We start from the raw sequence: 19,917 nt of genomic DNA on the forward strand, positions 1-19,917 counted from the left end.
TTGACTTCTAAGTGCAGACCAAAAATAATTTACCACTCGAAGAGTCGCTACTATTCCTGAAAACGCCCACGCCTTTCGAAAATGAAGCATAGCTGGCTATAAAAATGAAAGAGATCTTCATGATCTCCGACAAAAATAGCGATAGTTTGGCTAAACATTCTTGCAAAAAGCAGGACCACATCATGTACTAGCACAAGACCACGCTACAACCTCACAGTAAGCTGGCGCTATAAAAGAAAAGCAGGCTCGTTGCCTGGTCAGTGCTTTGGTTACTTTCGCGCCGTAATGTGATGTGATTTAACAGTCATATCTAATGAAATCACGCGGGAAGCTGACTCTATAAAAGAAAAGCAGGCACGCTGCCTGATCAGTGCTTTGGTTACTTTCGCGCCGTAATGTGATGTGATTTAACAGTCATAATGCAATCACGCAGGAAGCTGGCTGTAAGCTGACTCTATAAAAGAAAAGCAGGCTCGTTGCCTGGTCAGTGCTTTGGTTACTTTCGCGCCGTAATGTGATGTGATTTAACAGTCATAATGTAATCACGCAGGAAGCTGGCTGTAAGCTGTCTCTATAAAAGAAGAGCAGGCACGGTGTCTGGTCAGTGCTTTGGTTACTTTCGCGCCGTAATGTGATGTGATTTAACAGTCATAATGCAATCACGCAGGAAGCTGGCTGTAAGCTGACTCTATAAAAGAAAAGCAGGCACGCTGCCTGATCAGTGCTTTGGTTACTTTCGCGCCGTAATGTGATGTGATTTAACAGTCATATCTAATGAAATCACGCGGGAAGCTGACTCTATAAAAGAAAAGCAGGCACGCTGCCTGATCAGTGCTTTGGTTACTTTCGCGCCGTAATGTGATGTGATTTAACAGTCATAATGCAATCACGCGGGAAGCTGGCTGTAAGCTGACTCTATAAAAGAAAAGCAGGCTCGTTGCCTGGTCAGTGCTTTGGTTACTTTCGCGCCGTAATGTGATGTGATTTAACAGTCATAATGCAATCACGCGGGAAGCTGGCTGTAAGCTGACTCTATAAAAGAAAAGCAGGCAGGGTGCCTGGTCAGTGCTTTGGTTACTTTCGCGCCGTAATGTGATGTGATTTAACAGTCATAATGCAATCACGCGGGAAGCTGGCTGTAAGCTGTCTGTAAGCTGGCTCTATAAAAGAAAAGCAGGCACGGTGCCTGGTCAGTGCTTTGGTTACTTTCGCGCCGTAATGTGATGTGATTTAACAGTCATATCTAATGAAATCACGCGGGAAGCTGACGTATAAAAGAAAAGCAGGCACGCTGATCAGTGCTTTGGTTACTTTCGCGCCGTAATGTGATGTGATTTAACAGTCATAATGCAATCACGCAGGAAGCTGGCTGTAAGCTGACTCTATAAAAGAAAAGCAGGCATAGTGCCTGGTCAGTGCTTAGGTGACTTTCGCGCCGTAATGTGATGTGATTTAACAGTCATAATGTAATCACGCAGGAAGCTGGCTGTAAGCTGTCTCTATAAAAGAAGAGCAGGCACGGTGTCTGGTCAGTGCTTTGGTTACTTTCGCGCCGTAATGTGATGTGATTTAACAGTCATATCTAATGAAATCACGCGGGAAGCTGACTCTATAAAAGAAAAGCAGGCACGCTGCCTGATCAGTGCTTTGGTTACTTTCGCGCCGTAATGTGATGTGATTTAACAGTCATAATGCAATCACGCAGGAAGCTGGCTGTAAGCTGACTCTATAAAAGAAAAGCAGGCTCGTTGCCTGGTCAGTACTTTGGTTACTTTCGCGCCGTAATGTGATGTGATTTAACAGTCATTTCAAATGAAATCACGCGGGAAGCTGACTCTATAAAAGAAAAGCAGGCACGCTGCCTGATCAGTGCTTTGGTTACTTTCGCGCCGTAATGTGATGTGATTTAACAGTCATAATGCAATCACGCGGGAAGCTGGCTGTAAGCTGACTCTATAAAAGAAAAGTAGGCTCGTTGCCTGGTCAGTACTTTGGTTACTTTCGCGCCGTAATGTGATGTGATTTAACAGTCATATCTAATGAAATCACGCGGGAAGCTGACTCTATAAAAGAAAAGCAGGCACGCTGCCTGATCAGTGCTTTGGTTACTTTCGCGCCGTAATGTGATGTGATTTAACAGTCATAATGCAATCACGCAGGAAGCTGGCTGTAAGCTGACTCTATAAAAGAAAAGCAGGCACGCTGCCTGATCAGTGCTTTGGTTACTTTCGCGCCGTAATGTGATGTGATTTAACAGTCATAATGCAATCACGCAGGAAGCTGGCTGTAAGCTGACTCTATAAAAGAAAAGCAGGCTCGTTGCCTGGTCAGTGCTTTGGTTACTTTCGCGCCGTAATGTGATGTGATTTAACAGTCATAATGTAATCACGCAGGAAGCTGGCTGTAAGCTGACTCTATAAAAGAAAAGCAGGCACGGTGCCTGGTCAGTGCTTTGGTTACTTTCGCGTCGTAATGTGATGTGATTTAACAGTCATAATGTAATCACGCAGGAAGCTGGCTGTAAGCTGACTCTATAAAAGAAAAGCAGGCACGGTGCCTGGTCAGTGCTTTGGTTACTTTCGCGCCGTAATGTGATGTGATTTAACAGTCATAATGTAATCACGCAGGAAGCTGGCTGTAAGCTGACTCTATAAAAGAAAAGTAGGCTCGTTGCCTGGTCAGTGCTTTGGCTACTTTCGCGCCGTAATGTGATGCGATTTAACAGTCATAATGTAATCACGCGGGAAGCTGGCTGTAAGCTGTCTGTAAGCTGGCTCTATAAAAGAAAAGCAGGCACGGTACCTGGTCAGTGCTTTGGTTACTTTCGCGCCGTAATGTGATGTGATTTAACAGTCATAATGCAAACACGCGGGAAGCTGGCTGTAAGCTGACTCTATAAAAGAAAAGCAGGCACGGTGCCTGGTCAGTGCTTTGGTTACTTTCGCGCCGTAATGTGATGTGATTTAACAGTCATAATGTAATCACGCAGGAAGCTGGCTGTAAGCTGACTCTATAAAAGAAAAGCAGGCACGGTGCCTGGTCAGTGCTTTGGCTACTTTCGCGCCGTAATGTGATGCGATTTAACAGTCATAATGTAATCACGCGGGAAGCTGGCTGTAAGCTGTCTGTAAGCTGGCTCTATAAAAGAAAAGCAGGCACGGTGCCTGGTCAGTGCTTTGGTTACTTTCGCGCCGTAATGTGATGTGATTTAACAGTCATAATGCAATCACGCAGGAAGCTGGCTGTAAGCTGACTCTATAAAAGAAAAGCAGGCTCGTTGCCTGGTCAGTGCTTTGGTTACTTTCGCGCCGTAATGTGATGTGATTTAACAGTCATAATGCAATCACGCGGGAAGCTGGCTGTAAGCTGTCTGTAAGCTGGCTCTATAAAAGAAAAGCAGGCAGGGTGCCTGGTCAGTGCTTTGGTTACTTTCGCGCCGTAATGTGATGTGATTTAACAGTCATAATGCAATCACGCAGGAAGCTGGCTGTAAGCTGACTCTATAAAAGAAAAGCAGGCTCGTTGCCTGGTCAGTGCTTTGGTTACTTTCGCGCCGTAATGTGATGTGATTTAACAGTCATAATGCAATCACGCAGGAAGCTGGCTGTAAGCTGACTCTATAAAAGAAAAGCAGGCTCGTTGCCTGGTCAGTGCTTTGGTTACTTTCGCGCCGTAATGTGATGTGATTTAACAGTCATAATGCAATCACGCGGGAAGCTGGCTGTAAGCTGTCTGTAAGCTGGCTCTATAAAAGAAAAGCAGGCAGGGTGCCTGGTCAGTGCTTTGGTTACTTTCGCGCCGTAATGTGATGTGATTTAACAGTCATAATGCAATCACGCGGGAAGCTGGCTGTAAGCTGACTCTATAAAAGAAAAGCAGGCACGCTGCCTGATCAGTGCTTTGGTTACTTTCGCGCCGTAATGTGATGTGATTTAACAGTCATAATGCAATCCCGCAGGAAGCTGGCTGTAAGCTGACTCTATAAAAGAAAAGCAGGCTCGTTGCCTGGTCAGTGCTTTGGTTACTTTCGCGCCGTAATGTGATGTGATTTAACAGTCATATCTAATGAAATCACGCGGGAAGCTGACTCTATAAAAGAAAAGCAGGCACGCTGCCTGATCAGTGCTTTGGTTACTTTCGCGCCGTAATGTGATGTGATTTAACAGTCATAATGCAATCCCGCAGGAAGCTGGCTGTAAGCTGACTCTATAAAAGAAAAGCAGGCTCGTTGCCTGGTCAGTGCTTTGGTTACTTTCGCGCCGTAATGTGATGTGATTTAACAGTCATATCTAATGAAATCACGCGGGAAGCTGACTCTATAAAAGAAAAGCAGGCACGCTGCCTGATCAGTGCTTTGGTTACTTTCGCGCTGTAATGTGATGTGATTTAACAGTCATAATGCAATCCCGCAGGAAGCTGGCTGTAAGCTGACTCTATAAAAGAAAAGCAGGCTCGTTGCCTGGTCAGTGCTTTGGTTACTTTCGCGCCGTAATGTGATGTGATTTAACAGTCATAATGCAATCACGCGGGAAGCTGGCTGTAAGCTGACTCTATAAAAGAAAAGCAGGCACGGTGCCTGGTCAGTGCTTTGGTTACTTTCGCGCCGTAATGTGATGTGATTTAACAGTCATAATGCAATCACGCGGGAAGCTGGCTGTAAGCTGTCTGTAAGCTGGCTCTATAAAAGAAAAGCAGGCACGGTGCCTGGTCAGTGCTTTGGTTACTTTCGCGCCGTAATGTGATGTGATTTAACAGTCATAATGCAATCACGCGGGAAGCTGGCTGTAAGCTGTCTGTAAGCTGGCTCTATAAAAGAAAAGCAGGCAGGGTGCCTGGTCAGTGCTTTGGTTACTTTCGCGCCGTAATGTGATGTGATTTAACAGTCATAATGCAATCACGCGGGAAGCTGGCTGTAAGCTGGCTCTATAAAAGAAAAGCAGGCACGCTGCCTGATCAGTGCTTTGGTTACTTTCGCGCCGTAATGTGATGTGATTTAACAGTCATAATGCAATCACGCGGGAAGCTGGCTGTAAGCTGACTCTATAAAAGAAAAGCAGGCACGGTGCCTGGTCAGTGCTTTGGTTACTTTCGCGCCGTAATGTGATGTGATTTAACAGTCATAATGCAATCACGCGGGAAGCTGGCTGTAAGCTGTCTGTAAGCTGGCTCTATAAAAGAAAAGCAGGCACGGTGCCTGGTCAGTGCTTTGGTTACTTTCGCGCCGTAATGTGATGTGATTTAACAGTCATAATGCAATCACGCGGGAAGCTGGCTGTAAGCTGACTCTATAAAAGAAAAGCAGGCACGCTGCCTGATCAGTGCTTTGGTTACTTTCGCGCCGTAATGTGATGTGATTTAACAGTCATAATGCAATCACGCGGGAAGCTGGCTGTAAGCTGACTCTATAAAAGAAAAGCAGGCACGCTGCCTGATCAGTGCTTTGGTTACTTTCGCGCCGTAATGTGATGTGATTTAACAGTCATAATGCAATCACGCAGGAAGCTGGCTGTAAGCTGACTCTATAAAAGAAAAGCAGGCTCGTTGCCTGGTCAGTGCTTTGGTTACTTTCGAGCTGTAATGTGATGTGATTTAACAGTCATAATGCAATCACGCAGGAAGCTGGCTGTAAGCTGACTCTATAAAAGAAAAGCAGGCACGGTGCCTGATCAGTGCTTTGGTTACTTTCGCGCCGTAATGTGATGTGATTTAACAGTCATAATGCAATCACGCGGGAAGCTGGCTGTAAGCTGACTCTATAAAAGAAAAGCAGGCTCGTTGCCTGGTCAGTGCTTTGGTTACTTTCGAGCTGTAATGTGATGTGATTTAACAGTCATAATGCAATCACGCAGGAAGCTGGCTGTAAGCTGACTCTATAAAAGAAAGGCAGGCTCGTTGCCTGGTCAGTGCTTTGGTTACTTTCGCGCCGTAATGTGATGTGATTTGATTTTGAAGTCGCAAGGTGACTTTACGGAAAGATAGCTACCAGTTAACTGTATATAATTAAAGCAGGCACCGTGTCTGGTTAGTGCTTCGGTGACCAAAGAGTTAATCATATTTTTAGGCAGAACCGAATCAAATAGCCAAACAATCACGTAAATTGCAATGTTCTACTTTTAATATAATTCACTACAACATAATGTGCAGTAAGATATGTTAAGACGTTTGTTACAAGCATAGTCAATTTGGTCCTTTAATTTTTAATAATAACGAGCGAGAGTAATAGCAACACAACTCGCTATTGAGTGCTATGCGAACATATTGATTCCAGTGAGCCAGTGAGCAGAGCGGCTTGGAAAAACCTACCAAGCAGCTCGGCTCATCTGAAATGGGCGTATGTGTGGTAAGTTAAACTTAAGCTGATGAGAGAAGTGAAGATCCCAGCTTCAGGCATGAATTGCATACAAATTTTCTCAAATTTCAAAGTTGTGTCGCAGCTGTCAGCAGCCGTTATATGTTCACATGGTGATCTCAACAGATATATGTACATATATAAATGAAGATCCCCAGAACTGCCGTTAGCAAACGTATCAGTAACCTTGTATGGTATGTAAATATAGACGTAGCAAACAACATCGGCACCGATCGAGCATAATCGCTTGTTGGCATTCGATAACCTGGCTACGTCAGCGACACACGGTCGAGCAAATGTGTATCAAACCATGTCTGACAACAGATAGTACACAAAAACAGCGAATTCTGATTTTCTTTCGACTTTCAATTAGGTATTCAGTATCACATCCGTATATTCTAACACACACATGAATTTACTGCGTGCATCTTTCACCAGTCTGATTCAACGCTTAGCTACTAATCTCGTAAGCAATATAAAAGGTTATCAAGCAGATTTTAGCTCCGGTGCATCAGTCGGCCGACACTGCTAACGCTAAAAAATAATAGTTGCCGTGTAAATACTTGTTTCTGCTTAGTAATTGGAAAATTTACTATTCGTTGCTGGTGCCGCATGTACATATGTATATAAATTCGCAGATATCTGTCAGCCACAACGGCCACAATCAGTTAGGTGTGAGATAAATCGGACACCAAAACCGCAGAGAAAGTATTGCAGCATTGACTACAGCTAAGCGCTGCTAAATAACTCAAATGCGTATGATACAAATATATCATATTACATAATTTGCTGCTAATAATTTAATTCCACTAGAATTTCGGACTGAAGATAAACTAGTCCAAAAAAAACCAGAATAATACCTCTTAGTAAATTGTGAGTATTATGTATTTTTATATATCAGTATAATTATAGAGTAACAATTCTGGCTTCATCATTTAAGCGAATGCATGGATCATTTGCAGAAAACACAAATTTATATATTATAGGTTTTCGCTTGTTTTTATTGCTTAAGCGCTGTCAAAATAATAATTATAATGTAAAGTATTCTGACAACGGAACTCTTTTACCTACCAGAATTCGACCTACATATGTATATTCACTTATTCTCTACTGAAATGAGACCTGCGTCCATATGACCCACAATTCTTTTACTTGAAACACCAAGAACAAAACGAGTGCGCGACTTCGTCGGCCTGTACGCGAACTGGTCTGAGAGAATTTTTGAGATATTGACCTGCAATTGCGCACATGTTCCTTTTTCGCCAAGGAGCCAATTATTTTTCGGAACAGTGAAACGCAGTACACACAGAACCCATATGAAAGCGGTATGTACCACGTCTTGTAAGTTTAACGTTGCCACAACATTAACACATTCGCAAAAATGCTAACAAGTATTTTTTGTAACAACGTTCACAGTTTCAATGTGGCTCCAGCTACAAATCGTTGTGTCCATAGCTACCCAAAGTGCTGTGCTCATGTTATTGCTCTGGCGTGTCCGCAAATTAATGACATGTAATTGCCGAAAATCACTTAGAGTGCATCCAACGCGCCTACCAAATTCGAAACGTTGACTTCTGCAGGTTCGTAATGCCTAACCCTTAGTTTCTAATATCAACAGCGGCCGAGAATATCCGACTCATAAGTCGGGTAGAGCATATGTACGTCAACAATTCTATATGAGCGCTAAAAACTGAGAAGGTAATTTAATGTGCCTACTTGCCATATAACACCAGTTTAATTTAAATATTTGAGAGATGGAAACGATATTTCCCACATGTAAAGTTTCTGACATGTGAAGACTCTCAAATAAAATCGTCCAAATCATCACACACATTTTCTAGACCTCATATGCTCAATGTATTTAATTAATTTCCGTTCTGTTTCAGTATAGAGACTTTATGTATATGCATACATATGTATGTATATACGAGTATATATGTATGTACATATGTACATATATGTATGTATCTATACATAATCTTGTATAAAGAAAAATAACAATGAAGATAGCCCAACACACATATTTAAATTTAAATTCATTGAATGGCTTAAGCTTTTATCAGAACGCCACCCAAAACTATAAACCATTCGAAATCCTAATAATTTAATTAAGGAATCCTTCAAATTTTTTATGTCATTAGTATTATTTTTTTCAATATTTTTTAGGAATACATTTTTTAATATTAAATAATGTGGAAGATGAAGTTCATTAACTTACGTGTTTCATTAAGAGTTCTGGTGGAGATTTCTGGTCCAGATGTTGTTGCAGTTTTACTGCCATAAGCTGTCTCGCTACTCGTTGCTAAATCCCTAGCATCCACAGCAAGCACACTTAGGCAAATCAATCCAAACAAAATCATATTGGTTCGTATAGTTGTTTAATTTTTAGGTTCTCAATATTCTTTTTTTAATGTTTTATACAACTTTTTGCGCTCAAAGCGCTTTCTTTTTAAACAAACACACTGACATTAATTTATTGCCGTTGCGATTATCACTAATTTATTTTATTTACTTCAATTTTCAAGTATTTATATACAAATATACATTTATGTATACATCTATATATTGCACTTTAGAATAGTCTAATATTTATGTAAATGTCTTCACGGTTAACAATTGGCACATTGATATGTAGATGATTTTTTCGAACTGAAGACGTTACGGTAGAGGAAGGCTGAAGGTACATAGATATTGATAAGGACTTAAACGCACACATTTACACATATGTACATACGTAGATAAATAACCGCATCAGCACGAACTTTTTGCAATTGCCATAAATATGTTATTGCTGGTTATGCATCTTATGTATTATATGGTAAGTACATACATACATATGTCTTCTGTTTATGTGCGAATCATGCATGCGCGGTATTCATAAATAAATTGTATACCTGTTAGTCACTAACTCTTATGTCCAATCAGAATTACATATATTCTTTTTAATTCATTTCAATTATTTTGTAGATTTGTTAAAAAAGTTATCTCTCCCTTCTCATATTAAACTAGTTTTATTTTTTAGAATTATTGTGACGCCCGCAGCACCAATAGTAACGAGTTGTTTATTGAAACCGGTCGCCACTTGCACATAGCAGAAAATCTTCTTTTAACATTATCAAGCAATTGGTATATTTACCTACCCAGGCTCTTAAAATAAAACGTGTATGGAATTCTCCTTAATATCCAAATATTTTGTATATGACATTTTACTTTTATTCACTTTTTTCAAAGACTTTATCCTTTTTCACATCACACACAAGCCTGCTACCTTTTTACTTTGCTTTATCCACTTTACGTTTTTACTTACTGCTTACACACATTCGTATGCATATACAATTCCTTTTAGAATTGCAACTCTCTGTATTAAATCACTAATTTTAAGCACCGAGATATTTAAAAATTCATTACAGGATAGAATGATATTTGAATTATTGACGTCGACATTTTAATATTATTAAAAAATCTATCAATTTGTAGTCACTAAACTCCACATATTACAAATACATAAAGGATTTAATTCATTGCAAAAGCGACAACACTTTATAAACATCCGTATCCACGCACGTATCCATACAACATTTACGTCAAGTTACCTATCCGTACAATTTCAAAGAGAGACTGAGCAAAACCTACCAAGCGAGTAACGAATATGGCAGAAAAGCAAAGCCAATAGAAACAAAACCATAGAACATAAACAACACTGACAGCTGGCGAAAAATTGTCAAGCAACTTAAGTATGATTGAAACGATTCAGAAATCCCGTAATGGAAATTGGTGTGTTTTTAACGTGGTTCAAAAACTATTTCAAACAAGTCCCGCATTATATTACAAAAATTATCCTTTTCTGTTTCACTTCTAACATTTTCCAGAATACATATAAGCTTATAACTCACACCATGATATCAAAACAATTTTTTTCGCTTTGCATATCATTGTATTAAACTTATATTAAACGATTTGTATGTAAATATGTATATGTACGTATATGAAATACTGGGAAGCGCTCAAGTTAGTTGTTTACAAATATTTCTAGATGATTGATTCAGGAAGAAATAGAGGAGTAAATATTTTGTTGTCCTAATGGAGCCTGGGGTAATAAAAAAGTTGGATAAAGTTGTCGTTAACCGAATCGCTGCAGGAGAAATCATACAAAAGCCTGCAAATGCGCTTAAAGAACTCATCGAAAATAGGTTGGCAGATTAATCCAGATACCATAATACCTTCCATTCAATTTTAAAATGATGTTTCCTTTCAAAATTAACAGCTTGGACGCAAAAGCGACACATATTCAAGTGACCGTCAAAACTGGCGGCCTGAAACTATTACAGATACAAGACAATGGTACCGGTATACGGCGGGAGGATCTTCCGATAGTTTGCGAACGCTTTACAACATCTAAATTAACAAAATTTGAAGATCTGAGCAACATAGGAACTTTTGGGTTTCGTGGTGAAGCTCTGGCTAGTATAAGCCATGTAGCTCATTTAAGTATACAAACTAAAACAGCAAATGAATCGTGCGGCTACAAGTATATACCAATTTACTTTCTCATTCGATTGAATAATATGTATAAAAATAATGAAAAACTATTACAGAGCTTCTTATGAAGATGGAATGATGAAAGGCACCCCAAAAGCTAGTGCCGGAAATCAAGGAACTATTATTACGGTAGAAGATCTCTTTTATAATATGCCACAAAGGAGGCAGTGTTTGAAATCGCCAGCTGAGGAAATGCAAAAAATTTGTGATGTTATCTCCAAATATGCTGTACACAATTCAAGTGTTGCTTTTACACTCAAAAAGTATGGCGAACCCCCAATATTGCGTACTACTGGTCGTCGTACACGCGAATGCAATATCACTGATATATATGGAACACAAATTGGTCGTTCTTTATTGCCCGTTGAATTGGAGGATGATGTTCATAAATTCAAATTCACAGCGTTGGTAACGAATGTAGACTATTCAGAAAAACGGGGAATAATGTTACTATTCATTAATCATCGACTGGTAGATTCAAGTGGTGAGTAAGAGAATCTGTCACATGGGGTTATATTACATCTTAAACTTGTTATTTGTATTTACATGACTTAGCTTTAAAAGCGGCCATAGATAGTGTGTACAGTACTTACCTTCCGAAAGGAATGCATTCTTTTACATATGTAAGCCTCGAAATAACACCAACACATTTAGATGTTAACGTTCATCCAACAAAACATGAAGTTCATTTCCTATACGAGGATGAAATTATAGATAAAATTAAGCGTCGCATAGAACTGAAGCTTTTAGGTAGCAATACATCACGGACTTTTTATAAACAATTGCGATTACCGGGTATATCCAATCCAGACATGAAGGATAATGAAAATGAAGCGTCTCTAAAAAATTTTGATAAGGAACGTATGGATAAAGATCGTGTTCGAACCGATTCTAAAGAACAAAAATTGGACAAGTTTCTTTCACAAAAACCCATTCCTAATCAAGAAGTCAACAATTCACATTCAACTTCTTTCACTCATATTGAAGATGAGAGCTTTAAAATAAACACAGCGCGAAAGTCCGAATTGCTGCTTACAAGTATAAAACAAATGCAGGAAAATGTAGAACGCAGACTTAATGTCATGCTACGAAAAATATTGAAGGACCTTGTGTTTGTTGGAATAGTGAACCAAACATATGCTTTATTTCAATATGACACTAAACTATATTTGTGCAACACGTCCAAATTTTGGTATGTACATTCATAAACATTCAATATGAACTCACATTCTTAGTATTATATATTTTTATATATACCATTTTATTTACTATAATCTTTTACTTGCTACTATATTATTCCAGTGAGGAACTCTTTTATCAGCGCTTGATATTTGAGTTTCAAAATCTTCCCCATATTCAATTGGAGACACCTCTAAATATTAAAGAGCTTGTCCGAATAGCATTGGAGTGCGAAGAAGCTGGATGGTCGCCTGAGGATGGCGATAAAATGGAACTCGCTGAAAGTGCATGTAAAATACTTATCGAAAAAGCTCCCATAATGCGTGAATATTTCTCCTTAAGAATTAATGAGGAAGGTCAATTAGAGGCATTACCCGCCATTTTACCTCAACATTATCCCAGCAGCACACATTTGCCGATGTATATATTGCGCCTGGCTACAGAAGTGGATTGGGAATCAGAAGTAGAATGTTTTGAAACTTTTTGTCGAGAAACCGCTCAATTTTATGCATTAACGAGTGTACTGGAAATAGAATCACTGCCACAACGGCACAATTGGCTTGTAGAGCATGTCTTATATCCATCATTTAAACGGTACTTGCTCCCACCGAATCATTTGAAGCAACAATTGTACGAATTGACCAATTTGTCACAACTATATAAAGTATTTGAACGATGTTAGTGTAGCTTGATGTAGTAATGATTTATTTTATTTGTTTAGAAATATTTATCAACAACTATAAGTGCATAAGCAACAGGGAATAAAACTAATTTCAAAACAATAATATTTACAAATCCGGCTGACACAGGCGTTGTTCGCGTTTCGAATTCGCAACATGTTCTTTAAGTAGTCGCATAACATCATTATCATGTTCTGGGGGTGTTGGCTTAACATTTGTGGCCCAGTAATATATGTCCCAATCATTGGTTACGCCATTGATTAATTGGTCATATTGTGCTGTTAATTTAGCATCCATATCTTTTAAGTAACGTGCAACAAATGTACTAAGTATCAAATCATTTTCAAGCATACCACGCTTTCGAGATTGATAAATAAGGCTGTGGAATTATATTTGAGTTATTTCGAAATAAGATTATATAAATAGGACTTACCGCTGTTTCCGCACTTCTAGCGGCTCATCTGGTCGTAAAGGATACTCGGGAAGCGGTAAATAATCCGGATCCTCATAATCAATTATTGGAACATCAGCGTTATTTAATACCTTTAGCTTATTTTTGTCATCCCCAATTGTAGCTTTTGAAGAAAATGTCTGCATTCTTAAAATCGTCCGGCGAGAACCCTGACTCTAATAAAATTTGTACACTCACGTACATATTTACATTGTCTAAAAAAAGTTATGCAACATCTATTTATTTGAGCTTACCAATAATTGTCGCAACATTTTAAATACTGATTTGTTTTTATTTATTAAAAAATAAGGATATTTCGATACTGTCGGTGTATTGAAAATCAGATATTTATTTAAGTGTTTTGACGTAGAATTCTACCTTGATGCTAATGCGGATCCCAATAGTGGAACGTGCTGATATTGGTACACTTTGTAACAGGGTGATATATTTACGCTCTTTCCATTATTGAATTCACACTGTCCTTAAATAGATGCCGTAAGCAAAGGATAACTAAAATAATACCACATACTTTCTCTGCTACAAGTCTGCCTGTTTTAAAGATATCTAAAATTCATGTTTGAAAAATATAATTAAATTATAATGGTTCAAATTTTTTTTTTTTTTTTTTACACAATTTTAATATAAACTCATATAAATTTCATTAAATGCAATTATGTATATTAAATTTTAAATCAATTCAAGGGACAAAAAATTTCGCATATAGTACTAAACTTTTTTAATATTTTTTTTTTTATGAGCTGAAGAAAATCGTTCGTATTTTGAGACAAATAAATACGGATACTCCAACAAAAATTGTAGTATATTTGAAAAAACTTTTCAGTTTCAAGCGTTTGGTTTCAGCCAGATACTCATCATAATCTATATACAAAGGATTTTTTGAAGGACTAAATGAAGATAACTGAAATTAAATGATAACGGTGAATTCACCTAATTATTATGTTATAGAAATTTCTTACATATTCCGTAGTTCTGAGGAGTTCCTTTATTGTTACCCGATATGTATTAACATTTTGTTGCAATGACTGTAATTGTTCCTGTGACACATATCCTAATTCTTTGGACTGAATATTTTCTTTTATAAAGCGAAGCGTTGCTGTCAATATTACCAAATGTTGTAAATGATTGGCCGTAATCATTAAAATTTCGTAAAAACTATAAAGACATTAAAAATATAAACATATACATGATTCTATAAAGAACCTACTTTTCTTTTGATGATCTACTGACGCGAGCGATTGATTTTTTTGACCAATGATGTAGGTGAAAACTATATAAAAGAAAAATTAAAGCGTATACATTATAATATTACAGCAAGCTTACTCAAGTAGTCCTTTCATTATTTTCATTCGAAAAATAGGATATTTAATTCCAACATCTTTCAATAGATCGTCATTCATTGATAGGAAATCCAAAAGTGTAATTTGTTCCTTGGCAAAATGTTCCAAAAATCGATCCATATTTAAAGATAATAGGATTGCATTGATTTCTTGGAAGTATTCGGGACAATCAGATTTCAAAAAAATTCTTGGTATGTAATCACGCAATGTGTTGTAGCCAAGAAATTGAGGTGGGACAACATATGTCACTTTTTCTTTCGGTAAAAATTCAAGTAAATCGTAAAATCCATGAAATTGTGCTACTTGTACTGGCGTATAACCTTTTCTATTAGCTATAGTTGCATTTACACCAACTTCCATCAAGAGTTTTACCACATCTGTACGATTATTCTCTATTGCATGAAATATCGGCGTACATCCCTGATTGTCAACAGCATCGAAGGACACATCTTTTAGCATTCGTCTCACAACGGCGATATACCCGTTTTTACAGGCATGCATGAAAGGAGTAGTTCCATATTTGTCGGAAAGATTTATCACAGCTCCATGTTTTAGCAATAGTTGTACTATCTGATCAATTGTATGCGAATCTTTACTTGTACATTGGCATGCTAGCATTAGTGGTGTAAATGAATCCACCTGTTTATTGACGTCCGCATTGAGATCCTCGAGTAGTAGCCGCACGATAGACAATTGCCCTTCTCGGCAAGCAGTCATGAGAAGAGTAAACTCTCCTAAAAATGTATGAATTCTTAACAAAATTTACCATTTTTATATTTATAAAAGAGAGGTGTTACCATTTATTGGTTCGTTGACCGATATCTTGTGGTCACTTATTTGCTGCCTAAATTTTTCAGAATCTCCTTGTATGATTGAGAGTATTATTTCCTCACGACTGTTTTGTTCCTGTTGCCATATAGTCGGCGAACGAGCTTTTTTTGATGGCTGCAAATACGAATAAGAATCCCTATTAGAACTGTGCTAATATTTATCTAATGTCCTTGAAACGAATGAGTGCATTGAAAGTATCCTCATTTTTACACTTTTACTTGCCATATCACCGAAATAATAACCATCATAGCTATCTGAATCTTCAGAATCGGTCATTGGAGGCCGGTAGTTAATTGTGAGTGATTGGGGCATATTTTTCAAAAGACAAATAATATAGATTATGCCTTAATTCAAGAATACCACAAATTTACATGACGCGCTAACAGAGGAAGAAACAAAATATTTTGGTTACGATTATTACAATTTACAAAATCTATTACTAATGTAAAACAGCTGATTGACGAAATTTCTGCAGAGAATTTAATGCACACTCTCTGTACATTCTCTGGTATGAAATTCAATGCATAGCCAAAGAAAGTCAAATCAACCCTGAATACTTCAAATACGAAGTAGTAGAAAAAGCAGAGACTGTTGTGAAAATTCAATAATATAGGAGGAAAGATTAAAAATACTATTTGTTTTAAGTGTTTAGAAAAATTTATAAAACCAAAATAAACTTTAAGTGGTGAGCATTTACATGTCAAAAACAATGTCCAAGGAAAAGGTCGAAAGTCTTGAAAACAAACACACCGAACAATGGGCAGGTGGCAGTGGTAAAGGCGGGTTAGATGTGTGTCCTGAATCTAATTGTAAGACCAACTCTGATGCTTCTAAAAGCAGTATAGATCGTGGAGGGGGGCATATTGAGTCGACACTAATTGCTGGTAATGAATCTCCCCCGTACTTGTCACCAGTATTGTCGTTAACTTCAACTCCTATTGCATCTCCAATTATAGAGAGGGAAGTTATGGGTGCTTGCTCATCAAATATATTAAGCGAGAATGAAGAGTACCCATTACACAAAAGTGTTTTTCAAGGTGATTTTAAAAGTTTGGCAAGACTTCTTCAACGGCCCCGAAATAGCTGGCGAACGCAAGAAGAAATCGGTTGTAAAGATAAACATGGAAACACACCCTTACATCTAGCAGTAATGTTAGGAAGGAAAGAGTGTATCAATTTGCTGTTATCTCATGACGCTCCCGTAAAAGTAAAAAACAATGAAGGATGGTCGCCACTAGCTGAAGCAATTAGCTACGGTGATAGACAAACTATCTCCGCTGTGCTGTGTAAACTTAAACAGCAATCCCGTCAGCATATGGAAACTCGTCGCGCTAAATTAGTTCGTGCTCTTGAACAAATGAAAGACTTTTATATGGAACTCAAATGGGATTTTGCTTCATGGGTTCCACTTGTATCCCGTATGTTGCCGTCCGATATCTGTCGAATTCACAAGTCGGGAGCCACCCTACGCCTTGACACAACATTAGTAGATTTCAATGATATGCGTTGGGAGAGGGGGGACATTTCTTTTATTTTTCGTGGTGATCGACCACCTCATGAATCATTAACAGTTTTAGATAACGAATATGAATGTTATCAGCACGTTCGATATGAAGATACAGATATTGAAGACGAAGTAGATGTACTAATGTCTACGGATATTTTAGCTGCTCAAATGTCAACGAAAAGCATACAGTTTGCTCGAGCGCAAAGCGGTTGGATTTTCCGCGAGGATCGAAAAGAATTAGTCAGCGGACAATACCAATGCGATTTATATTCGATACAGGGTCTTATTTTAAAACAACGTAAAAGGCGAGAGCATCTCTCACATGAGGATCTCCAAAAAAATAAAGCTATTGTTGATACAATAACACGTGGTGGTCGTCGTGCTAGCTTAACAAGTGCAAACGGGGAGGGTGGATTAAATAGGGATTCAATAAATGGCTCTGCATCAGAAATGCCTCGAAGAAGTTCATTGCAACCACCGCCCCCACCAACCATTACATGGGAGGAGTATATTAACACACCAATTGGTAAATGTCCCCATTTGGGACGACCACCAGTACATAAGCAATCAAACAAGTCTATACGGGCCACAGTAGCTATGAGTAAAGATTTTCCCCTTAGCGTCGAAATGCTATTAAATGTATTGGAAGTAATTGCTCCTTTCAAACACATTAATAAATTGCGTGAGTTTATAACGCTCAAATTACCAAGTGGGTTCCCCGTCAAAGTAGAGATACCAGTTTTGCACACAGTGACAGCGAAAATAACTTTCCAAAAGTTTGAATTTCGTGACAACATACCGGCAACACTATTCGATGTACCGTCGCATTATGTGGAAGATGCCCGTCGTTTCCCAGATTTATGACCGGCAACAGGTCAGCAGCATCCAACGACGGAAAGCGTCGATTTAAACCGCAATGCTACCAGCGACATCAGAACTAAGACGCATACCACTTTTAATGAAATAGACTAGTGTACATAGGAGACAAATAAAAAGCTGTAATCATCGCATTGATCCATCATTAATAACATCACGAAAATATGATGTTTATTCGTCTCCTATTATTTCAATATAATAGCTCCAAAAAATGTATTAAATACAATTACCATTCAATGCATTTACATTATTTGATTGTAGTGTATATTACATACTTCTGCGATAAGAAGTATAGTATGCACGATATAACTAAGTATATATTCAATAATGTACATACTTATGTATTATATGTATATGAATGTATGAACATACATGTTATTTCAAAACTTAATTTAAACATTTTTATCTTATTTTTTGACTACTAACCTAAACTTACTGAATAATTATGTATGTCATAGGCTCAAACAATATACATAACTGACATTGTAATTATTGCGTCAATTTAATTTTGTCGAATTTAAGTGTGATTTGAAATCAGAATATTTTCACGCGAATAACTCGCCACTAATTTTATTACAAATATTTCAAAGTAAGCTGACATGTATTTATATGATTGTATAATGATGGTATATTACTAGCCATTTTCAACGTGTTAAACAATTGTAATCCCATTGTGCAAATCCTTTTTTATAGTGTGTAAGTTATAGTAAATGCTTGTGTATAACAGTCTGTTGAAATATTAATGAACATTTTCTAAGATTTTGTGTGTAAACAAATTTAATTATGTACATACTTATATGTTTTTTTTAGTTTAAAGCTTAAACTTATATATATTATTGTTATCAAACTTTAATGATAAAATATAAAATACCTGCATTCAGTTAGTTCCTTGGAGACATGTACATATATACGTATGAATTTATATGCGTGTAAACTATTTGGAAAATATCAATACACTGCTTGATCGTTGACCTACCTTCCCACCTGTTAAATAAGTATTCATATTTGATATAATTTGTAGAATTATCAAGATATATTAAGTAGATGTTTCTATTGTGTAAATGTTCACGTATTCTTTGTATTAGTTCATTTCAACAAAGTATTTTCTGTTAGAGAATTTTTAGGAATTTATGTTAACAGTAACTATCTACGTTTACATACGAAATAAATATTATAATAATCCGGACACAAAATAAATGAGAAATGTAAAGAATTTGTAAGTGCTATATTATCAAAAACAAAAATTAGTTAAATATATTTTTACACATTGTATGTGCAACTTGCATAACGTTTTTTAAAAATAAATGAAGAAATATTACTAATTAATTATAAATACAAAATAATCAGAACAATAAAGTTTTTGTTCAAAAGCTTCAACAAAAACCCAGAAAAAATTCAAACCAGAGGTAAACTACGCTAACGTATTTTTATTAATTATTACAATATTTAACTGAGTTAATTTTTATTATTAGCAAAAAGCCTCAAAAATTCTTTGGAATAACCGGAATGGCTGCCATATATTATATATATGTATATGTACATACGTATATAACTATTTGCATATGCTACAAAAATTATTTGTATCATGTCCAATTCACTATTTGATAAACTAAGATTAACAGCAAAAAGAAACAGATCCAAAATAACGGTCTATAGTTTAATAACTTTATAACAAAAATATTGAACGTTTTATACTTAAAATAAAGTTCAGGATGAGGGTGCATCCCACATGTATTTACTTTCTATACAAGCACAATCATGAAGAAAATAACATTTTAAATCATTGCCATGAATACATAACATAAATAATAAATTTCTGTAAAGGCAGCATAATAAATGTAGAATGACTGAAAGAACTTCAACCACTGCTTCGTTTAGTAATATTTACGATTCCTCCACAATATCAATATTTATAAGACATTTCTCCTGACTTATTTGAAAACTATTTAGCACATTAATTTTTTATGCACCTATATTCATAAAGTATGTCTCAAACATTCGTTTAACATTTACTTTTAAGGGCAATATGAAATATTTGATTATGCACATGTATAAGATATGTGACAAATACAGTAGCATCAAAAAAAATCAGTTTATTGAAATTATTATAAAACGGGTTTGTAAAGGATGTTATTTTATCTTGGCCT

General features: G+C 37.1%; 5 protein-coding genes across 8 annotated transcripts in view; 2 read left to right on the forward strand and 3 right to left on the reverse strand.

Annotated features, from left to right (window-relative positions):
• Window positions 1-9,961, reverse strand: part of LOC126754801 (low-density lipoprotein receptor-related protein 1) — an 84,210-nt gene extending 74,249 nt beyond the window's left edge. Inside the window, exon 1 of one of the 2 annotated variants that reach the window (XM_050466929.1) lies at window positions 8,568-9,960. In XM_050466929.1, the coding sequence (XP_050322886.1) occupies window positions 8,568-8,709 (142 nt within the window). In that variant the 5' untranslated portion in view covers window positions 8,710-9,960. Of the gene's footprint in view, window positions 1-8,567 lie in introns of both variants that reach the window. The other variant, XM_050466930.1, reaches the window with a different exon arrangement.
• Window positions 9,962-10,100: 139 nt separating this feature from the next.
• Window positions 10,101-12,854, forward strand: LOC126754806 (DNA mismatch repair protein Mlh1). Of its 3 annotated transcripts, none has more exons than XM_050466955.1 (6): window positions 10,101-10,123; window positions 10,383-10,539; window positions 10,614-10,877; window positions 10,945-11,372; window positions 11,444-12,080; window positions 12,191-12,854. In XM_050466955.1, the coding sequence occupies exons 2-6, from the start codon at window positions 10,430-10,432 to the stop codon at window positions 12,747-12,749; spliced, it is 1,998 nt and encodes a 665-aa protein (XP_050322912.1). In that variant the 5' UTR covers window positions 10,101-10,123; window positions 10,383-10,429; the 3' UTR covers window positions 12,750-12,854. The 3 variants fall into 3 exon arrangements, with proteins under 3 accessions (XP_050322912.1, XP_050322910.1, XP_050322911.1); XM_050466953.1 differs by lacking the exon at window positions 10,101-10,123 and adding an exon at window positions 10,150-10,326; XM_050466954.1 differs by lacking the exon at window positions 10,101-10,123 and adding an exon at window positions 10,150-10,308.
• Window positions 12,752-13,570, reverse strand: LOC126754823 (succinate dehydrogenase assembly factor 2-A, mitochondrial). Its single transcript, XM_050466985.1, has 3 exons — window positions 13,453-13,570; window positions 13,181-13,374; window positions 12,752-13,126 (listed from the first exon to the last, which is right to left on the reverse strand). The coding sequence occupies exons 1-3, from the start codon at window positions 13,468-13,470 to the stop codon at window positions 12,856-12,858; spliced, it is 483 nt and encodes a 160-aa protein (XP_050322942.1). The 5' UTR covers window positions 13,471-13,570; the 3' UTR covers window positions 12,752-12,855.
• A 284-nt stretch (window positions 13,571-13,854) lies between these two features.
• Window positions 13,855-15,794, reverse strand: LOC126754814 (uncharacterized). Its single transcript, XM_050466973.1, has 6 exons — window positions 15,610-15,794; window positions 15,354-15,501; window positions 14,540-15,290; window positions 14,424-14,486; window positions 14,176-14,371; window positions 13,855-14,117 (listed from the first exon to the last, which is right to left on the reverse strand). The coding sequence occupies exons 1-6, from the start codon at window positions 15,697-15,699 to the stop codon at window positions 13,950-13,952; spliced, it is 1,416 nt and encodes a 471-aa protein (XP_050322930.1). The 5' UTR covers window positions 15,700-15,794; the 3' UTR covers window positions 13,855-13,949.
• A 140-nt stretch (window positions 15,795-15,934) lies between these two features.
• LOC126754811 (ankyrin repeat domain-containing protein 13C) lies at window positions 15,935-19,861 on the forward strand. Its single transcript, XM_050466963.1, has 2 exons — window positions 15,935-16,271; window positions 16,344-19,861. The coding sequence occupies exons 1-2, from the start codon at window positions 16,085-16,087 to the stop codon at window positions 17,756-17,758; spliced, it is 1,602 nt and encodes a 533-aa protein (XP_050322920.1). The 5' UTR covers window positions 15,935-16,084; the 3' UTR covers window positions 17,759-19,861.
• The last annotated feature ends 56 nt before the right edge of the window (window positions 19,862-19,917 follow it).

This window comes from Bactrocera neohumeralis, chromosome 4, assembly GCF_024586455.1.
Source record: "Bactrocera neohumeralis isolate Rockhampton chromosome 4, APGP_CSIRO_Bneo_wtdbg2-racon-allhic-juicebox.fasta_v2, whole genome shotgun sequence".
Classification (NCBI taxonomy): Eukaryota; Metazoa; Arthropoda; class Insecta; order Diptera; family Tephritidae; genus Bactrocera; species Bactrocera neohumeralis.